Source organism: Martes martes (genome assembly GCF_963455335.1).
Source record: "Martes martes genome assembly, chromosome: 1".
NCBI classification, from domain to species: domain Eukaryota; kingdom Metazoa; phylum Chordata; class Mammalia; order Carnivora; family Mustelidae; genus Martes; species Martes martes.
The window spans coordinates 208,630,424-208,649,316 of NC_137888.1; the positions used below are offsets into that span (position 1 = coordinate 208,630,424).

At 57.5% G+C, this 18,893-nt stretch overlaps 4 protein-coding genes across 5 annotated transcripts; 1 reads left to right on the forward strand and 3 right to left on the reverse strand.

Annotated features, from left to right (window-relative positions):
* Positions 1-2,351: 2,351 nt before the first annotated feature.
* On the reverse strand, positions 2,352-8,389 carry RNASEH2A (ribonuclease H2 subunit A). The gene is made up of 9 exons (XM_080829608.1): positions 8,137-8,389; positions 7,011-7,431; positions 6,750-6,821; positions 6,509-6,635; positions 6,318-6,405; positions 4,099-4,236; positions 3,906-3,993; positions 2,789-2,912; positions 2,352-2,672 (listed from the first exon to the last, which is right to left on the reverse strand). The coding sequence occupies exons 2-9, from the start codon at positions 7,135-7,137 to the stop codon at positions 2,537-2,539; spliced, it is 900 nt and encodes a 299-aa protein (XP_080685734.1). The 5' UTR covers positions 7,138-7,431; positions 8,137-8,389; the 3' UTR covers positions 2,352-2,536.
* Positions 8,143-9,636, reverse strand: THSD8 (thrombospondin type 1 domain containing 8; the record flags this gene model as incomplete). Its single annotated transcript, XM_080829647.1, has 2 exons — positions 8,143-8,342; positions 9,486-9,636. The coding sequence occupies 2 exons, from the start codon at positions 9,634-9,636 to the stop codon at positions 8,143-8,145; spliced, it is 351 nt and encodes a 116-aa protein (XP_080685773.1).
* Positions 9,637-9,707: 71 nt separating this feature from the next.
* On the forward strand, positions 9,708-13,312 carry PRDX2 (peroxiredoxin 2). Of its 2 annotated transcripts, none has more exons than XM_080829619.1 (6): positions 9,708-9,973; positions 10,451-10,562; positions 10,650-10,803; positions 11,409-11,531; positions 11,699-11,829; positions 12,606-13,312. In XM_080829619.1, exons 2-6 carry the CDS (start codon positions 10,460-10,462, stop codon positions 12,689-12,691), a joined length of 597 nt encoding a protein of 198 aa, XP_080685745.1. In that variant the 5' UTR covers positions 9,708-9,973; positions 10,451-10,459; the 3' UTR covers positions 12,692-13,312. The 2 variants fall into 2 exon arrangements, with proteins under 2 accessions (XP_080685745.1, XP_080685746.1); XM_080829620.1 differs by having other exon boundaries at positions 9,913-9,973; positions 10,098-10,562.
* Positions 13,313-15,028: 1,716 nt separating this feature from the next.
* Positions 15,029-16,786, reverse strand: JUNB (JunB proto-oncogene, AP-1 transcription factor subunit). Its single transcript, XM_080821188.1, has one exon. The coding sequence runs from the start codon at positions 16,511-16,513 to the stop codon at positions 15,470-15,472; it is 1,044 nt and encodes a 347-aa protein (XP_080677314.1). The 5' UTR covers positions 16,514-16,786; the 3' UTR covers positions 15,029-15,469.
* Positions 16,787-18,893: the final 2,107 nt, after the last annotated feature.

Below are 18,893 nucleotides of genomic sequence, written 5' to 3' on the forward strand. Positions count from 1 at the left end.
TACTGGAGTCCTTAAAAGAAGAGATTAGGGGCACGTAGGAGATTCAGTCGGTTAAGCCTCTGCCTTCAGCTCAGGTCATGATCTCAGGGTCCTGGGATCGAGCCCCATGTTGGGCTCCAGCCCCACGTTGGGCTCCCTGCTCAGCGGGGAACCTGCTTCTCCCTCTCCCTCTGCCCCTCCCCACCACTCATGGTCTCCCTCTCACATAAAGGAGGAGGAGGAGAAGAATTGGACACAGACATGCACAAAGGGAAGATCTTGTGAAACACAGGGAGAAGATGACCATCTACAAACCAAGGAAAAGGCCTCAGAAGGAATCAACTCTGAGACGCCTGGGGGGCTCCACTGGTTAAGTATCTGCCTTCAGCTCAGGTCATGATCCTGGGGTCCTGGGATCAAGCTCCATATTGGGCTCCTTGCTCAGCAGGGAGTCTGCTTCTCCCCTTCCCTCCTGTTCCTTCTCTCCTTGCTACGTCTCAAATAAATTAATCCTAAAAAAAAAAAAAAAAAAATCAACCCTGCCAACACCTTCATCTTGAACTTCCAGCCTCCAGAACTCCGAGAAAATAAATTTGTTTAAGCCACCCAGCCTATGGCACTTTGTTATGCAGCCCTAGCTGACTAATACCCACTCCATAAATAATATTCCCACGATGCCCTTGGCTTCTGCCATCAGAATGTTTACTAACAAGTGAAAAGCCATCCTCTTCTTTCCGTGAAATTGCTACCGCTCAAGTCAAGGAGGGGTCAAGGATGAGGGAATGAGGGGCGCCTGGGTGGCTCGGTGGGTTAAGCCTCTGCCTTCGGCTCCGGTCATGATCCCAGGGTCCTGGGATGGAGCCCCACATCGGGTTCTCTGCTCAGCAGGGAGCCTGCTTCTCCCTATCTGCCTGCCTCTCTGCCTACTTCTGCCTAACTTGTGATTTCTCTGTCAAATAAATACATAAAAAATCTTAAAAAAAAAAAAAAAAAAGGATGATGGGATGCCTGGGTGGCTCAGTTGGTTAAGCAGCTGCCTTCGGCTCAGGTCATGATCCCAGGGTCCTAAGATCAAGTCCCGCATCGGGCTCCTTGCTTGGCGGGAAGCCTGCTTCTCCCTCTGCCTCTGCCTGTCACTCTGTCTGCCTGTGCTCGCTCTCTCTCTCTCTCTCTGACAAATAAATAAAATCTTTAAAAAAAAAAAAAGGATGAGGCAATGAAGTGGTGGGAGGAGGCTACTGGGTCTCTCCCACCTCCAGGTACCAGTTCTTTTTTTTTTTTTTTTTTAAAGATTATTTACTTGTCAGAGAGATAGAGAACACAAGCAGGGGAGCTGCAGGCAGAGGAAGAAGCAGGCTCCCCACTGAGCAAGGAGCCCTATTCAGGTCTGGATCCCAGGTACCTGGGATCATGACCTGAGCCAAAGGCAGACACTTAACCAACTGAGCCACCCAGGTGTCCCTCCTAGGTACCAGCTCTTAACTGGTTCTTTTTACCCCAGATATTCCATTCCCCCTAACAGTGATTGTTTTGGGCATAGATATGTCCTACTTTCAGCCAGAAAGTGACAGAGCAGCTGTTTGGGGGTGAGGTCTTTGGAGGTTGAGATGTGATGTCTGGAACTGTGGCAGCCATAGTTGGCCCATGAGAGGCATAAAACACCAAAGATGGCAAAATAGAAGACAAGTTTTGTCTTTTTTTTTTTTTTTTTTTAAGATTTTACTTATTTGAGAGAGAGAGCACAAGCAGGGGAAACAGCAGAGAGAGGAGAAACAGACTCCCTGCTGAGCCAGAAGCCCAGCACAGGGCTTGATCCCAGAACCCTGGGATCATGACCTGAGCCGAAGGCAGACATAACTGACTGAGTCACCCAGGCGCCCCTAGGTGAATTTAAAAAATAGTGTCCTTGGGGCACCTGGGCAGCTCAGTGGGTTAAAGCCTCTGCCTTCGGCTCAGGTCATGATCTCAGGGTCCTGGGATCGAGCCCCACATCGGGCTCTCTGCTCAGCGGGGAGCCTGCTTCCCTCTCTCTGCCTGCCTCTCTGCCTACCTGTGATCTCTGTCTGTCAAATAAATAAATAAAACCTTAAAAAAAATAAAAAATAAAATAGGGGTCCCTGGGTGGCACAGTCGGTTAAAGGTCCAACTTTTGGTTTTGGCTCCGGTTGTGATCTTAGGGGTTGTGTCGGGCTCCAGGCTCAGCAGGAAAGTCCCCTTGACATTCTTTCTCCATCTCCCTCTGCCTCTCCCTGCCCTCGCTCCACACACCCACGTGCTGTCTCTCTCTCTCTCAAATAGATAAATCTTTTCTTTTTTTCAAATAGATAAATCTTAAAAAAAAAGAAATTAAAAATAAAAAATAAAATCAATCAGCCGGGGCCCATCATGTTTATGTTCCACAAGTCTGTGGCTGAGTCCAGCCGCCAAGCACACTCCCAACCTGCTTCCACCGTAGAGTACAACCAAATACCGAGCTTTCCGTAAAGAACTTTAATCACAAATGGGGCAGGGATGGGCTGGGGTGAGGGGGGCGTATCAAGGGAGAACGGGCTGGTTCCTAGAGAGTGGTGGCCGACTCCAGGCCTCGCTCCTGGAAGTACCGGTGTGGGAGGCGCGGGAGGGTTTGGGGGCTTTTGCTGAAGTAGGACATGATCCTCCCGGGTCCCTCCTGATCCCCCGTCAGCGAGTCCTCCCTGTGGGAGAGGTGGTGACACTGGCCGCTTCGGGGTGTGGGAGGAGGGGGATTCCCAGTGGGAGCTGAGCCCTGGCCTCCCTCCCGCTTTCGTCACAGCCCCTGCAGGACACCCACCACAGAACGCCTTCGGCCTCCGTCTCCAGGATGCTCTGGGCTGTGCGCCAGCTGAACCGGACAAACTGGGGGAAGCCGAACACAGGGTCCACGTGCTTCCTCAACCATGCTTTTGTCTTGGGATCTGAGGGACAGGAAGGGTGGGGTGGGCAGCGGCAATGGCCCTTGAGCCCTGACGCAATGTCCGAGTTCCTTGGCCTGGCATCTGAGGTCCCACTACCTCAGCTCAGGCTGCCAGAGTACCGGAGGCCTCCCCCACTGTTCGAGACCCATTCCTGCCTCAGAACCTTTGTGCGAGGAGCTGCTCGACTCTACCCGCCAACGGGTGCTCGAGGTAGTTCAGGGAGACTGCCTCTGAGACATCCCTTCACCCCCATCAAGGACAATGGTCATTAAATGAGCATCTGTAGACCATGGTGTTAATGGCCATCATCCCCCCCAAAACGGGGACCTCAGTGGGGACAGTGAGGTCCTTGTTTATCTTGTTCATGGCTCCATCCCAAGGGCTCAGACACATACCAGGCGCTCAGTAAGCACTGACTGTGGCCCAGGCTGTCTTTGGCCTGGATCTGGTTTCCTTACTTTGGCCTCATCTAAGTTCCAATCACACACTTGCCATGTCTCCCCACCCAACTGCCCATCCCTCCCTGGGCCTGAGAAGGACCAGAGGGCTCCTTGAACCCAGCCACTGATTCTTGAAATCTACTTAAGGCAGGGAGATGGGCACGAGATCACCTACCACACAAGTGAGGAGAGCGCGCCTCATAACTGGGAAGAAAACACTAGATTTAAGCCAGATTTAACTGGACATGGGCTGGCACCCCTCGCCCTTGCCCCTTTCCCCTTAACAAATAGACAGATGCCCACTAAGGGTGTCAGGCCCTCAATGGAGCTCCAGAGAGAGGCGGGAGGGAGACAGGAGGGAGGACTGAGCCTGCCCGCTGGAACCAGCTCTGCTACAGGCTGGCCATAGGCAAGCGGCTCCTGTCTGAGCCTCGGGCTCCTCCACAGCGCAGCAGAAGGAGCGCAACGCAGAAAACTGTAGAAGTGCGCTCAACCCTGCCCGGTCAGTGTTGCTGCCACTACTACTGTCTCAAGGCAGCTCTCATCTGCTCACCATTGGGGTAACCGGAGCCATAATCCGCATCCAGGCCCTGGAGATCTTCCACAAAGTGCCAGTTCTTTACAGCCTGGTCTCGGGCTACCTGTGGGCAAGATAAAAACTTGGGCTCTCCCTCCCACAAAGCAGGCACGCCTGCCCTCTGCCCAGGGGGACGCTAGGAACGGGCCGCGGCCAACAGGAGCCTAACCTTGGCGCAGATACTGGCAGCGCTGACCACAGGGTAGAGGGCATCCGCCTTGGCCTTGACTGTCACCTCAATGCCGGGAAAGTGCTGCTGCAGCCGCTCCTGGTAAGTTTCTGGCGGCCCTACAGTGTCCACAAATACCTGCCATGGTGACAGAAATGTATCCGGTCAACAAACATCTGGAAAAACAACTGTGTAAGTGATCCAGCCTCACGGCATTTACACTGGCTGCTCCTGTGCCTGGAATATTCTTCTCTCAGCTCATCCCCAGGCTGTAGCCCTCTCAGGTATCTCTGCTCAAAAGTCCCCTCCAGGGGCACCTGGCTGGCTCAGTTGACAGAACATGTGACTCTTGATCTTGAGGTCATGAACTTGAATCCCACATTGGGTGCAGAAATTATTATTTTTTTTTAAAGATTCTGTTTATTTAGGGGCGCCTGGGTGGCTCAGTGGGTTGAGCCTCTCCCTTCGGCTTGGGTCGTGATCTCGGGGTCCTGGGATCGAGCCCCGCATCGGGCTCTCTGCTCGGCAGGGAGCCTGCTTCCCCCTCTCTGCCTGCCTCTCTGCCTACTTGTGCTATCTCTCTCTCTCTCTCTCTGTCAAATAAATAAATAAATAAATAAAAGAAAATTATTTTTAAAAAATTCTATTTATTTATTTGTGTATGGGATAGAGAGAGAGAGAGAAAGAGAGGCAGGCAGGGGGAAAAGCAGGCTCCCTGCTGAACAGGGAGCCTGATAGGGGACCCAATCCCAGGATCCTGGGATCATGACCTGAGCTGAAGGCAGATATTTAACCGACTAAGCCATACAGGCATCCCCTAGAGATTACTTTAAAAAAAAAAAAAAAAAAGTCCTGGGGCACCTGGGTGGCTCAGTGGGTTAAAGCCTCCGCCTTCAGCTTGGGTCATGATCCCAGGGTCCTGGGATCGAGCCCCACATCGGGCTCTCTGCTCAGCGGGGAGCCTGCTTCCCTCTCTCTCTGCCTACTTGTGATCTCTGTCAAGTAAATAATAAATAAAATCTTAAAGAAAAAAAAATAGTCCCTTCCAAAAGAGGCTTCCTGATCGAGCTGAATCCATTCTACACACTCACTGAGCACCTAATGCATACCAAGGCTACACCAGATGCTAGGAATATGGCAGTAAACACACCAGGCAAAAATCTGTCTTCATTTAAAAAAAAAAAAAATCTGTCTTCATAGAGTGGACACCCTGGTGAGGGCCACAGACAAGAAAAAGGATAAATAATAAAGGACAGGGGAGAGTTGGGCAGTTGGGAAAAATGATCATTTTATTCCTTCTCTACTTATTTTTTTTTTAAGATTTTATTTATTTATTTGACAGAGACCACAAGTAGGCAGAGAAGCAGGCAGAGAGAGAGGGGGAAGCAGGCTCCCTACCAAGCAGAAAGCCCGAAGCGGGGCTCGATCCCAGGACCCTGAGATCATGACCTGAGCAGAAGGCAGAGGCTTAACCCACGAAGCCACCCATGCGCCCCTCTACTTAATTTTCTTAAAGTAAGGTCTACGTACAACTCGGGGCTTGAACTCACGACCGAGATTGAGAGACCCATGCTCTACCAACTGAGGCAGTCAGGCACCCCAGGAAGGGTTTCCATTTTAAACAGTGGTAGGAGACATTCAGAGAGGGCACTCTGAGGTGGTGACATCTGAATAAAGGCCTGAAAGAGATGAGGGAATGAGTCATGGGGAGATCTCAGAAAGAGAATTCTAGGCAGAAAGAACAGCCAGTGCAAAGGCCCTGGGGTGGGATCTTGCCAAATATGCCAGACAGCAACAGGGAGACCTCAGCTAGAGTAGAAAGATGATTTTGGTGATCTCCATTGCCTTTATCCTCAGAAATCACCTTTATTATTTGCTTACCAGCTGACCATCTGTGTCCCCTGACTTGGCCATGAACCCCAGAGGGCAGAGCCCTTGTCTGTCTGCTCCAGTACTGCACCATCAGCGCCACGTTTCAGTCCTGGACCTCAGCCATCTCCTCAGCAAAGCCTCCCTTATTACATTCCCTATCTCAAGCATATTTATCCTTGTTATTCTTTCAGAACAGCCTGTTCTTTGCCGCAGAGTACTGGATGCAACGCCAACTTATATTTCCCTCTGGTAATTTAATCTCTCTCTTATGCACTTGACACTGAACTTCCCAGATTTAATTTTTACTGGGATCAAAAAATTAAATGTTGAGATCTATGTTAGCTCACCTGGGCAACTTTCACACCCTGATCCAAGGCATACTGCACCAGCCCAATGGCTGTATCATGGGATAGGGAATTCAGGTTGTACTTGACCCTGCAGTGGGAGACAGAACCCAGTCAACCCCGATCCAGATACTGATCCCTTCCGACCCATGCTGGCTGCCCCTCCACCCTGGCCCCTCCCGGAGGTCCCTCACCGCCCAAGCATGCTGGTAGAGATGAGGTTTGGAGACAGCACGTCCAATGCCCAGCCCACAAAGTCCCTGTCCGCCTCCATTTTCACAAAGAGCCTGTCCCGCTCGCTCTCCGATAGGGTCTTTGAGTCTGGGAGGAGGGTTGGGAAAGAAGGGAAGCGACTGGTTCACCCAGCTCCTGTTCTCCCCCTCCAGTCTGCACCCGCCCAGGAACCACCTCCCGAGACTCACACCTCGAGCTCACCTGCCACTTTCAGGGCCTCCAGATCTGCCAGGCGGGACAGGGGGCAGTAACAGATGGCGTAGACCATGGGGCCTGGAGAAGCGGGGATCCAACCAGTGAGCCCGTGAAAACCGCTATCTCTATTCCATTATCACCGCTTTCTTCAGTGCCATCGCCACTATCACCCCCCTCCCCGGGTACGGTACAATCCCGGCTTCCGTTCCAGTGCAATCAGCATTCCCTTTATCACGCCCCTCCCCCAGCCCAGCCCCGGGGGCGCACCCAGCACCGGGCCCCGGCCCGCTTCATCGACGCCCAGGGCGCAGGGTTCCTTGCGGCACACCGCGGGCACAGGCGAGTTCAGGCGACAGCGGCCCGTACTGTCTCTGTCCAGCTTGCTGAGATCCATGCCGCCTTTATCGCCGCCACCGGCGGCAAGAACGAGGTCTGCGGGCTCAGGTCTAGGCGCGCGTTTTCCGCGGGCCCAAAACCGCTGTCCTTCCCGACCAATCGGTGCCGAGGACACGCCGCCGACGCTTCTGCCGCCGTTGAAGTTTGCGCAGGCGCCACCGAAGCTCCTGCCGTACGGCTTCCTGGGAATTGTAGTTCCCAAGGCCGACGGTCCCGCTCTTTGGCGGACCGCGGTGGGCGGGGTCGCTTTCCAAGCTCCGCCCCGGAGTCCCTGACGCCCCGCCCGTCGGGGCTGGTAGGAGGATAGGGAAATAAAGGGGGAAACTGACGCAGACCTTGGAGAACTTGGCCCAGTCAGGGCCTTGAAGGTCAAATACCACTATATTGCCAGAATACTGTCAGTGTCTACATCACTGGGTCTCTGTCCATCTGGATGCTGGCTCTTTGTAGTCCCTGTTCCTGCCACTCCACAGTCTTAGCCCTCTCTCTCGGTACCATGGCCGCCTCGCTCCCACTCTGCTTCCTAACCTCTGACTGGGGCTAAGCCTCCCCCACCCACCCCCTCCCAACTGTGATCCCAAATATCAACAGACTTCTGCTGAGAGTCTGTGCCCAACAGGCAGGGCCATTCCCCCCAGTTCAGGGTTCATGTCCCCCAGTTCTCGAGTCTCAGCCGGCTCACGGCCTCAGCCTGTAGGTAGGTCCCTGGCACACATCAGGCTCATACCCCTTCCTCAGGGTCGCAGTTCTTCCATTTCAAATTCCCCCTCCCTGCCCCTCACCATCTTTCTTCCTTTCTCCCCGGATATCAGCGGGGGCTCACTGTTCCTGACTCAGCTCTCCCTTCCCCACCATCTTCTAGCTTCAGCCCTCAAGACCCTCCTCGAACCCCCCCCCCTCGCGGTCCCTCCCTTCTTCTCCCTTCCCACCCTGGGGACTCTCAACCCAGGGCTTAACAGCCCGCCCTGGCCCCGCCTCCTCTGCGCGAGTCTCTCACCCGGGTTCAGGGCCTCCAGTCGCAATCGGTTGGTTTGCAGGAGGAACAATCCTGTTGCCTGCAGGGCCGCACCTGCACCAGATTCTCGCGGTCCATGAACACAGGGCCCGGCGCCGTGCCCAAGACCTCGCGGCTGCGCTCCTGCTTGCCCAGGTCGCAGAAACAGCGCCACTTTCCCCAAGGGCCAAGGATGGAGTCCTCCACTTCTAGGGATGGAGGGCCAGGTAGGGGGGAATCTACCCCCTTCCCTCCTCTAGGAAAGCAGGAGGATAAAGACACTAACGACATCTCCTGTTCATTGAGCTCTGCCTCTGTGCCAGGCACTAGCCCCTCACAGATTATCTCATTTAATTTCCTCATCATTCCCAGGTGGGGAAACTGAGACCTACAGAAAGCAACCCACCCTTTGAGCTCATACATCTGGTGTGTGACCCAGAGGAATTGCAAACTAACACTTCCCACCTGTGCCAGCCTGTCCATTTGGGAACATGATACAGCACCCTTGGTGCCCACCATCTGAAGCTGACTCGTGTCTTCAGGGGTGTGATAATGCGCCTGTTCAGTAGGCAGAATGCCCCCTAACCAGCAGGGCTGCCAGGTGGCAAATTAAGTGACATAATTGGCATAATATAATGAAGGTACGGAAAGCCTCTGGCAATGTGCTAGCATGTAGCACAAAAACAACTATTATGACCACTTTTCAAGCAGCTACAACCTTCTGAGTGTTTATGGGAGGGGCTCTTTACAATGCTCTTTTATGGACGCCTCCCTATGCCACTAGGAAACAGGTCTTATCCCAACTCTGCAGCTCACAAAGTCCTAACACTTCTTGCCTTACCAAGCGTCAGCCAGACAACACTGGCCTCTTTCTTTTCCTCCGTCCAGCCCTTTGGCTTTGGCACTTGCTGTTCCCATTCCCTGGCACACTCTTCCCCCTAAATCTTTGCATTTTTGGCTTTTGCTGGCTTCCAGCTGCACTGGTTAGCCACCCTTTTCAGTCTGCCCTTCTCTGATTTCAGACGTTTACCTGCCCCCTCCTTTCTCTATCTCCACCCTTCCTAGCACACATCCCTGAGTTTATGGTTGTGTCTGCTTGGGAATTATTGCCTATCCATGTCCCCTCTTCCCCTGTAAGAGGCTTCAAGTCAGTCTCTATTTCAATTTACAGATAAACTGAGCCTCAGAGAAAAGTAACCAGCCCAAGGGCGGGGGGGTGGGGTGGGGGGGGGAGCCAGTGCGCAGATGGGGAGAGATGGGAAGTCCCTGAAGGAGGGTCTCTTTGCAGCCAGCTGGCGAAGTGGGGCAATGGGGCACCTTTCCGCACCATCACACCCGCGGCGTGCGGTTACCTTTCTCCTGATGCTGCCGCCGCAGCTCCTCCCAGGTGTCGCCTCCGCTCTTCTCGCCAAAGTAATGGTAGTCGTGGGAGACCTGGGCAGGGGTCCCCAGCAGCAGGAGAATCAGAAGCGGCAGCAGTAAGTCAGCCGGGCTCCCGGCCATGCCGGACTCCAACCGACCCGGGCGCGCTCCGAGGAGCTCCTCGCGGGGTATGTGGTGCCCGCACTACCCCCACCAGCGGTGGCAGTGGTCGGGGCCCGCGGCTCCGCGACTCCTCCCGCCGCTTGCAGGCGCGTGGACCAGGCCGCTTCGCTCCCCAACCCCCCTCCCGCGGTTGCAGTGGACCCGACCGCTCCACTCGTCCGCCCACCCCCCCCCCCGCCCTATGCGTCATGGTTCGAGCCGCGCATAAAAGGCACCCAGGCCCAGGGCGCACTCGGTGCTGAGAACGCGTGTTCACGCGTCTGCCAGTCCGTGCGTGCCGCCCTTGCCCACGCAGGTATGGACACCTGGAGGGCACCGGGCTCTGGGGAGCCCCCGCAGAGCAGCTCCGGCCGGGTCCAGACCTCAGTGCTGCAGCTTTTGTTTTCCGCTCGCTTTAGTGGCCGCCTTTGTCTTTGCAGGGGGAAACCGAGGCCTTGGCCTTGCAGTACAGGCCGCATCGCCGAGCTCCCGCCCCCTGCTCGCGGGGTCTCCACCTGGAGCGGTGGGCTAGCGCCAGGGCGCTCAGGCCGACACGCTAATGGGGGGGCCCCTGGCGGCTGCAGCCGGGCCGCTTTTGCTGGTCAGGGGGGCGGGTCTCCTGCGGTCTCAAGGCCGCGCAGGCCGGGTACCCCGGAGGGTGTGGGTAGTGCTGCGGCCTCTGCTTCTCCTATTCGATAACGGAGCCCAGCACGCAGCGTGACCTTGGGAGGGGAGGACAAAGGGTCTTCCCGGGCGCACTGACCGGGCCGGGGCGCGGGGGGGGGGTTCTCAGCTTTCAGCCATGGCCTCTGGCAAGGCGCACATCGGAAAGCCCGCCCCGCCCTTCCAGGCCACCGCCGTGGTGGACGGCGCCTTCAAGGAGGTGAAGCTTTGCGACTACAAAGGTGAGGGCGGCGAGAGTGGGCCCAGGTGGGGATGGGGCCCAGACAGCAGAGGCCTAACTCCTTGTCTATCCCCGCTCCCTCCCGCAGGGAAATACCTGGTCCTCTTTTTCTACCCGCTGGACTTCACCTTTGTCTGCCCCACGGAGATCATCGCTTTCAGCGAGCGGGCGGAGGACTTCCGCAAGCTGGGCTGTGAGGTGCTGGGGGTTTCTGTCGACTCTCAGTTCACCCACCTGGCTTGGTATGAGCGGGGAAGGGCAGGGAGGGGGGATGCAGCCAAGCGTCCATCCTCCAGGGGTCCGAGCTGTGTGTTCCTGTGGGTGTTGCTCAACAGTTGGGCCTCCCTTTCCCCCATCTTGAAAATAGTAGAATTAAGGACGCCTAAGTCCTTAATGATGATGGCAGTAATTAGCATCTGAAAACTAGTTGCTCGGCCCAGAGACTTGGAGATGCTTTATCTCACTTAGGGCAACACAACCTCGCTTCCAATAACTATTTCAAGAAGGTGGAAACTCCAGTTCTAGACAGTGAAGGGCTGGGCCCCAGCGAACAGAGCTAGAGCGAGGAGGAGGAGGGGGATGCTGAGGCAGGCTTTCTGCCCCAAGATGTGGGAGGCCACCAGCAAATGTGAACGCCCTTTGCTGGACCTGGAGCCTTGGCTGAGTCTTCCCAGCTGTGGGAAAGAGCCCCTGTACCCTCTTCAGGGTGCGGTGGGTGGGGAGGCTAGACCCTTATCTCTCAGCTCCAGCACCTCCTCTCCAGCCTTTATCATACCCAGAGTCCCAGGGGGAGGACCCTGCTGTGTCAGGCATCTGGAGGTCCCAGACCGATCTCTTTCACCCCTAGGATCAACACTCCGAGGAAGGAAGGAGGCTTGGGCCCCCTGAACATTCCCCTGCTGGCTGATGTAACCAGAAATATATCTGAAGATTATGGTGTGCTGAAGAAAGATGAGGGCATTGCCTACAGGTACCGTGGAGCTCCCAGAAAGCCCCCAGTCCTCAGGGTGAGGGGACAATGCTTGGGCACTGTCTTCCCTGCCCCCAGCCCTGTGGCCGCTAGGGAGTCGATACTCCCTCCCCCGGCCCTGGCAGTGGGAACTCCCAGCTCCTCACCATGAACCCTGATATCTTCAGGGGCCTCTTTATCATCGATGGCAAGGGTGTCCTTCGCCAGATCACTGTCAATGATTTGCCTGTGGGGCGCTCTGTGGACGAAGTTCTGCGGCTGGTTCAGGCCTTCCAGTACACGGATGAGCATGGGGAAGGTAAGCAGACACACGTTCACCTGTGTTCATATGTGGGTACACCCTCATCCCTCAGGCAGACATTGCCTGCCTGCCCTGTCGGTTGTGAGGGCCCCAGTTCAGAGCCTTGTCTGCAGGACTTGTCTAGTCTGGAGAGGGAGATACCCCAATATGACGGTGGGGGCTGGGAGGTAACAGATCTATCGAAGGTATCTGAGAAGGCATGTACCAGTTCGAGCTGGAATAATATTAGTCGAATCAGAGACCTTCTCATGTGTGGGACACAGCCTGATCCCAGGCCCTCGATGTCCATTGGGTCTGTGGCTGAGGAAGAAGCAGTATTAAAGGGGTCAAAAAGAGGGGTGGCAGGGTGGCTCAGTCAGTTAAGCATCTGACTCTTGGTTTCGGCTCGGGTCATGGTCTCAGGGTCCTGGGATCCAGCCCCTTGTCAGGCTCCACACTCAACAGGGAGCCTGCTGGAGGATTCTCTCTCTCTCCCCCTCTGCCCACCACCCCCGCCCCCTGCACTCTTATGCATTGTCTCTCTAATAAATAAATCTTTAAAAAACAGTGTGGGGGAGGTCAAAAAGAAATTGAATTGTCAGCCAGAACATCCCGTATCCGGGCTTAAAGAGCTTCTCCCAATGTGCTGTACAGCCTTGGGGCTGTACCACTTGGCTCCGGGCTTTTTCTTCTGCCACTCCGGCTCTTGCTTTGCCTCTGTTCATCCCCTCATACTGCCCTACCTCGAAGATGTGGATCTAGCCTCACATGTGCATCCCTGTGTCTTCCCACAGTCTGTCCCGCTGGCTGGAAGCCAGGCAGTGACACAATCAAGCCTAACGTGGACGAGAGCAAGGAATACTTCTCCAAACACAACTAGACTGCAGACAGGTGGAAAGCCTGGGCTGTTGGCCTCCACCTGCGCCTCTCCCTGGATACCCCATTGCTGACCAGGAAAGGCCAGACTCGCCCCTTTAAACACCATAGTCCATGACCCTGGAGGGCTTGGCCAGGGTCTTCTCATTCTCCCAGCTGGGAGCTGGTGAATGGTGAGCCCCTCCCTGGACCCATCTAGCTGGGCACAGGCCTAGAGGTGACCAATAAAGTATTAGGACAGACATGAGTTTCCATCTGTGTGGTCTGTCCTGGTGTCCTTGCTAATTCCGCCCCTTCTCCCTGGGAAATTGACCCTGTAGTTACTTATTTTCACCACAAGGTGGGAGTCTTACCTCATGCTCACTGCTTCCTCTTTCTCCTTGGCCAGAGGGTACTTTGGGTGGGGGTAGGCGTTGGCCCCTTGCTGGGAGCAAGCCCCAGGATGGCCTGTGTCCTAAAACCTGGCCACGCAGGGCAGCACCCACTCTTTGCCATCAGCCAGCCTGTGTTAAATACCATTCAAGAGCTGTGATTTTTCCTGGGTCTGTTCAACAGTCAGATGAGAATAAAGACAACTAACTCAACATCACCATGCACATTAAATGCAACACAGTATGTGAAGCTTGGAGCCCAGTTAGTAGTTATTAGGACTGTCCCTGGGGTGGGAAGAAGGGAGGGGGGACCCAGTCCTAAGAGCAGAACCAGGAGTGGGAGCTTGAGCTCCGTGTACAGGCCCTGTTGTAAGCTCTGGCCCACTCTAGGTTGGAAGGGTTGCCCACCTGCTCCTGGGGAGGAAGGATGACCGTCAGGCTGGGAGGCAGGTATTAGGAGCCAGAGTGTTCCCAAGAGTGCAGTTTGATGCTGTGCAAGTGGTTTTGCCATTTCGAGCCCCCATTTCCTTCCACAGGATTGCTATCTAGATTATTAACCCTCCAAAACACTCGTCTGGGCCTTGGAATTTTATCTACAGTCCTTCCCCAAGGCCGTGCATGGATTTCCCTGACCTCATCTACCCACTCTTCGTTCACTCGAATCCAGGCACACACTGATTTCTTGCTGTTCTTTAACAGACTGATCTTGTTCTGGCCACAGGAACTTTGCATGTACTGTTCCCTCTTGCCCAGAATGTTGTTGTCCCAGAACCTGGCTTTAAAAATGAAAAGTCTCATCATTAAAGGTCCACGTTTCCAATCCATTCTCCAAAGCAGCCCACCTCCCCTGCCCCATCACCACTACTTTGACCTGTTTTGGGTTTTTTTTTTCCCCTTGCTAGCACTTACCACCATCTCCGAATCATGTTTGTTTATTGTCTGTCTGCCACGGTCCAGGCAGTGTCTCCAAGGTTCATAAATGAATTAATGAATTGTCTGTTCTGCCCACCCCACCCCTGCGGTTTCTCAGCCTGTTTTTCTTCGCTGTTCTGGGGGCTTCCAGCTCCGAAGCCAGCTAGACCCCCCTACGGGCGTACCAGCAGCCCTCCCACCTTTCCCAGCTGCGGGGGCGGGCGTCCCGCGAGAGGGCGGCGGCGGCGACGGCGCCCGGCCGCCCAAGCAGCCGCCCCGGCAGGACCAGACCTGGCAGTCGCCCTGCTCCCAACCTGGCACCCGGGAGGGGAAATTGGCAGGCGGACGCCGCCCTTCCTGGCGGGGGTGAGGGGTACCGCGGCGGCAACGAAGGCTGCAGCAACCCCCCGCCCGGGTCAGGTCAGACGGAGCGCGCGTGGGCGCGGCGGGGCCCGGACTCCAACCCGATGGGGCAGTCTCCGGGACCCAGGAGCATGGCCCTCCCACCACGGACGCTCTGGACCCAGGCCTGGGGCTTTCCGGGCCCCGGCAGCCGCCTGCCTGGGAAAATCCCGGCCCCCTTCCCGGCGCCGCAGCCCTGCCCGGCAGAGCGGGGGAGGGGATTCCCGGAATCTGCCCGGAGACCGCCGTCGCGTCACTGGACAGAATCGGCCCATGTAGGGGCAGCGCTTCCGCTGCGTCAGCGGGGAAAGCCCCAGCGCGCGCACCTGGGCGGGGCTGCGCCCGCGCAATGCGCGTCTCGCCCCAGGCATCCTGCCCCCTGGTGATGGGCGGCTGGACAGCGTCCCCGCCCTGGACCTTCCAACCCCAGAGATCAGGGGACAAGAGAAGGGTTGGACGCCTGGACTAGGAGTGCAGGATGCTTAGGTAGAGCTGGTGAGGAGGATACAGATACCGGACCGAGTCACAAACAGGAGCGGGGTGGGGGCAGCCCACTATTCTCCTCCCTCCTCCCGCCCGGCTTGGAAAAAAAGACAACAGAAATTAATAAAGAACCATTTTTTTTTACTTAAATAGATTCAATAAAAAGTCGGAACAACAAACACACACACACACAAACACATCTTAAAATAAACTCTTTAGAGACCAAGTGCGTGTTTCTTATACACAGTACGGTGCAGAGGGGGAGGGCAGGGGGCGGGGGTCCCTTCCCCAGTGTCCCCGCGGGCTTGAGTACCGGGCGGCGGGGCCAGCTCCGCCGCGATCGCCCCCTCCTCCCCTCCCTGTTAAATACACAAATATATTATATTCAATATGAATCGAGTCTGTTTCCAGCAGAAAAAAAAAAAAAACATACAAAAAAACGCGGAAGGGGGCTTGTAAACGTCGAGGTGGAAGGACCGGGCGCAGAGCGGGCGGGCAGGAGTCCAGTGTGGTTTGCGGTGCCGCGGGGGCCGGTGCCCACCGCCTGCCCCCTCGCCCCTTGGGAGGCGTGCGCCCAGTCGTCCAGACTGGGGGAATGTCCGTACGGGGGACGCTCAGAAGGCGTGTCCCTTGACCCCGAGCAGCAGCTGGCAGCCGTTGCTGACGTGGGTCATGACCTTCTGTTTGAGCTGGGCCACCTGCTCCCGGAGGAGCCCAGCAGTGCTCGACAGCCCCGCGTTCTCGGCCTTGAGTGTCTTCACCTTGTCCTCCAGGCGCGCGATGCGCTCCAGCTTCCGCTTCCGGCACTTGGTGGCCGCCAGCCGGTTCCGCAGCCGCTTGCGCTCCACTTTGATGCGCTCCTGATCTTCCATATTGATGGGGGACACCGGTGGTGTGGCGTCGCGGCTGCGCGCCTCAGGCACCGTCTGCGGTTCCTCCTTGAAGGTGGAGGCTGCTCGGCCCAGACCCAGTTGCGCCGGGTGGCCGCCAGCGAAGGGTGGTGCGTGTGGGAGGTAGCTGATGGTGGCCGTCGGGTACGAGCTCCCAGTCCCGACGGCGGCCCCGGCGCCTCCAGAGGGCGCAGAGGCTGGGGAATAGCTGCTGAGGTTGGTGTAGACTGGAGGAGGCTCCGGGCCGGCGTAGACGCCCCCGGGCCCAGCCGGGGGCCCCGAGCTGGCGCCCAGGGACACGTTGGGGGGCGTCACGTGGTTCATCTTGTGCAGGTCGTCCAGGGCTTTGACAAAGCCGTCGGCGAAGCCCTCCTGCTCCTCGGTGACACCGCCCCCGGCGCCCCCCGCACCTCCGCCGCTGCCTCCCCCGCGGGGGTAAAAGTACTGTCCCGGAGGCGTGGGTGTCGTCGTGATCACTCCGTTGCTGTTGGGGACGATCAGGCGCTCCAGCTCCGATGAAGCAAGCTTGAGCGATGCGCCTGTGTCCGAACCCTGGCCGGAAAAGTAGCTGCTGCCACCGCTGCCCTCTGGTCCCGGGCCCCGCGCCCCGGGTGCTTTGAGACTTCGGTAGGGGTCGGCCAGGTTGAGCGCCAGGCTGGGTTTCAGGAGTTTGTAGTCGTGTAGAGAAAGGCCGCCCGGAGCCCGGCCGTATCCCGCTGCTGCGTATGAGTCGTCGTGGTAGAAGGGCTGTTCCATTTTAGTGCACATCCGGGCGGCCCAGGCGGTCTGGGGGGGGTCCCTGCGGGGCCGCCCCGGGCCTCGCTGCGGCGAGCGGCGCTCTGTCCGCGACGGTGGTGGCTGGACCAGGTATCTGGACGCGCGATCCCAGGAGCTGGCGCCGGCAGGGAGAGGCCAGCCGGCGGCTGTACGCGGAAGCTCCGTGCGGCTTCTCGAGCCCTTCTGCCCTGTCTGGCGCGCTCGCTTTCCTGGTGTCGCTTCCCCCTGCTCTCCGATCCCCACTGACTCCGATGCTGGCCTGGCCGCGCTCAAGGTCCCGGCAGCTCAGCCTGAGCCACACGCCTTTATACGGCTATTGTCAGCTACGGAAGTGCGCTCCGATTGGTCGTCGCGCGAGCCGGGCCCCCGCGCCCCCCTCCTCCAGCGTGGGGAAGGGGAGGAGGCGGCTCGCGTCACTGTCAGGAAGCGCGTGTCCTTGTAAACAGCGGCCACGGGCTGGGTGGCTCGGCGCGGCTGCAGGGGGAGGGGCTCGGGGGACCCTGGGGTGTGCGAAGAAGGGGGTGCTGGTCCAAGACGCGGGGAGGGACTCCAGGGAAGGCGATGAGTCCCCTGGGTACGAGGAACCGATACAAAGCAAGTGTGTCTGGGGGGTGCGGGGGGGAGGGTCCTTCAGGGTGCACACGAAAAGGCCTGAGGGACTCCGAGTATCCGGGAGGGGTTGGAGGGCTGATTATACACTGGGAGACCCCGCAGAGGTGAGACAGGAGGGTTAACCTGGGTAAATGAAGGAGGGGTAAGGAAATACCTGATTCAGTAATTGTGTGGGGGTCCTGAGTACAGAGGAGTTAAAGGACTTGAACTTTTACTGGAGGGACTGAATCCAGGAAAAGTGAGGAGGGGGAAAAATCGAAAGGGTAAAGGGAGGAGATTACTTAAGAAATGAGTAGGGGTCCTGACGTCCATGAGAGAGACTGAGGGCCTCCATAATGGGAAGGAATTGGGGGGGAGGGGATATAGATATGAAGAAAATGAGTGTTCCGGGGTATACTGGGGAAAATATGGGGGGGGAGAAGATGGGGTTAGGGTTAGAGGTTGGGAGTCACTGAGGTCATCTGCAAAGTCCTGATAAAGGAGAGTTAAAAGAGTCGGGACACACCTTAAGAGCTGAGAAGATAATGACACAGGGTCTCCAGTTGGGACTTGAGAGGAGGGATTTTTGAGGATCCTGGGGATTTGGACTACTGGATATTCCATGATTGGCACCCCCTCTTATGGGTGACTTCTAAGCGGCTGTATACTTTGCTCCCATCTCAAAGCCCTCCCCCAGTGACTCGGGGCTTGACCAACACCGCGTCGACTCCTGGTGCCTGAACCTACCCCGACGGCCGGGGCGCGGTCGCCCAACCCCACTCCTTCCTTAGAAACAGGCTGGGGAAAGAGCGCCGCGGCAGGAAGTGTGGCAACAGCCCCCGGGGAAGGAGCCCGGCCCTGTCTCCGTCACTCGGATCCTCCGGGACCCTGCGCCCCGCCCTGGGTCCGGTCGGGTTCTTTGCCTCAGAAGAGGAACGTGGACGTACGACTCCGTCTGAGGCCAAGGGTGCACAGAACACGTTCAGCCGCATAGGCCTCCAATCACTGTACCCCTCTACCAGCAATGGTTCAGCCCCCGGCACCCGCTGGCGATCGGGGAGGCTGGCAGTCCGGGGACGATTCCATTAGTCCGACGGAGGGGGACGCACCGGGGAGCGGGCCTGGTCGCCATGGCAACAGGCCGGAGTCCGCGGGCTGAACTGGGGGCGGGGCGGCCCCGGGAGGCTCTCTCCCGCGCCCAAATAAGGACACAGGAAGGGGTGGGACCAGCGCCGTCCCGGGGCCCTGAGCCAGGACCCGGGAGCCCGGGTATCTGCCAGGTCCCAGGGCGCGCCCGGGCCCCCGGACGGCTAGTCCCGACCAGCCCCGCCGCCGCCCCCGAGGCCCCCACGGCCGCCTCGCTGAGCCCCACCCAGCTGCTCTGGGGCTGCGTCCTGCCGAGCCCGGCCCGACCCAGCCTGGCAGGTCCCCGCCTGCCCGCGGGCCTGGGTCGGACTTCGCCCCCGGCCCGACAGGGCGCGGAGGGGCGGGCCAATGCCTCGAGGCGCCCCCGGCGCCGAGGCGGGCTGGCACGACTGCCTCCTTCCTCGGGTGGGGTACCCTTCCTTTACAGCAGGAGGTCTGGGCCTCTCCCCCCCATCGCTAGCGGCTGGGGTGCTCCTTCCCTCACACCAGTTGGCGAGGGGCCCTACTCCTGTTTTAGTCTAGGGGTCCGTCAACCATCCAGAATTCTAAAATGGGGCGGAGGGTCCCTCCCCCTTCAGGGTGTCTCCTTCAGTCAGAGGAGGCCAGAAAATCCAAGGGGAGAGAATCTGAGGGA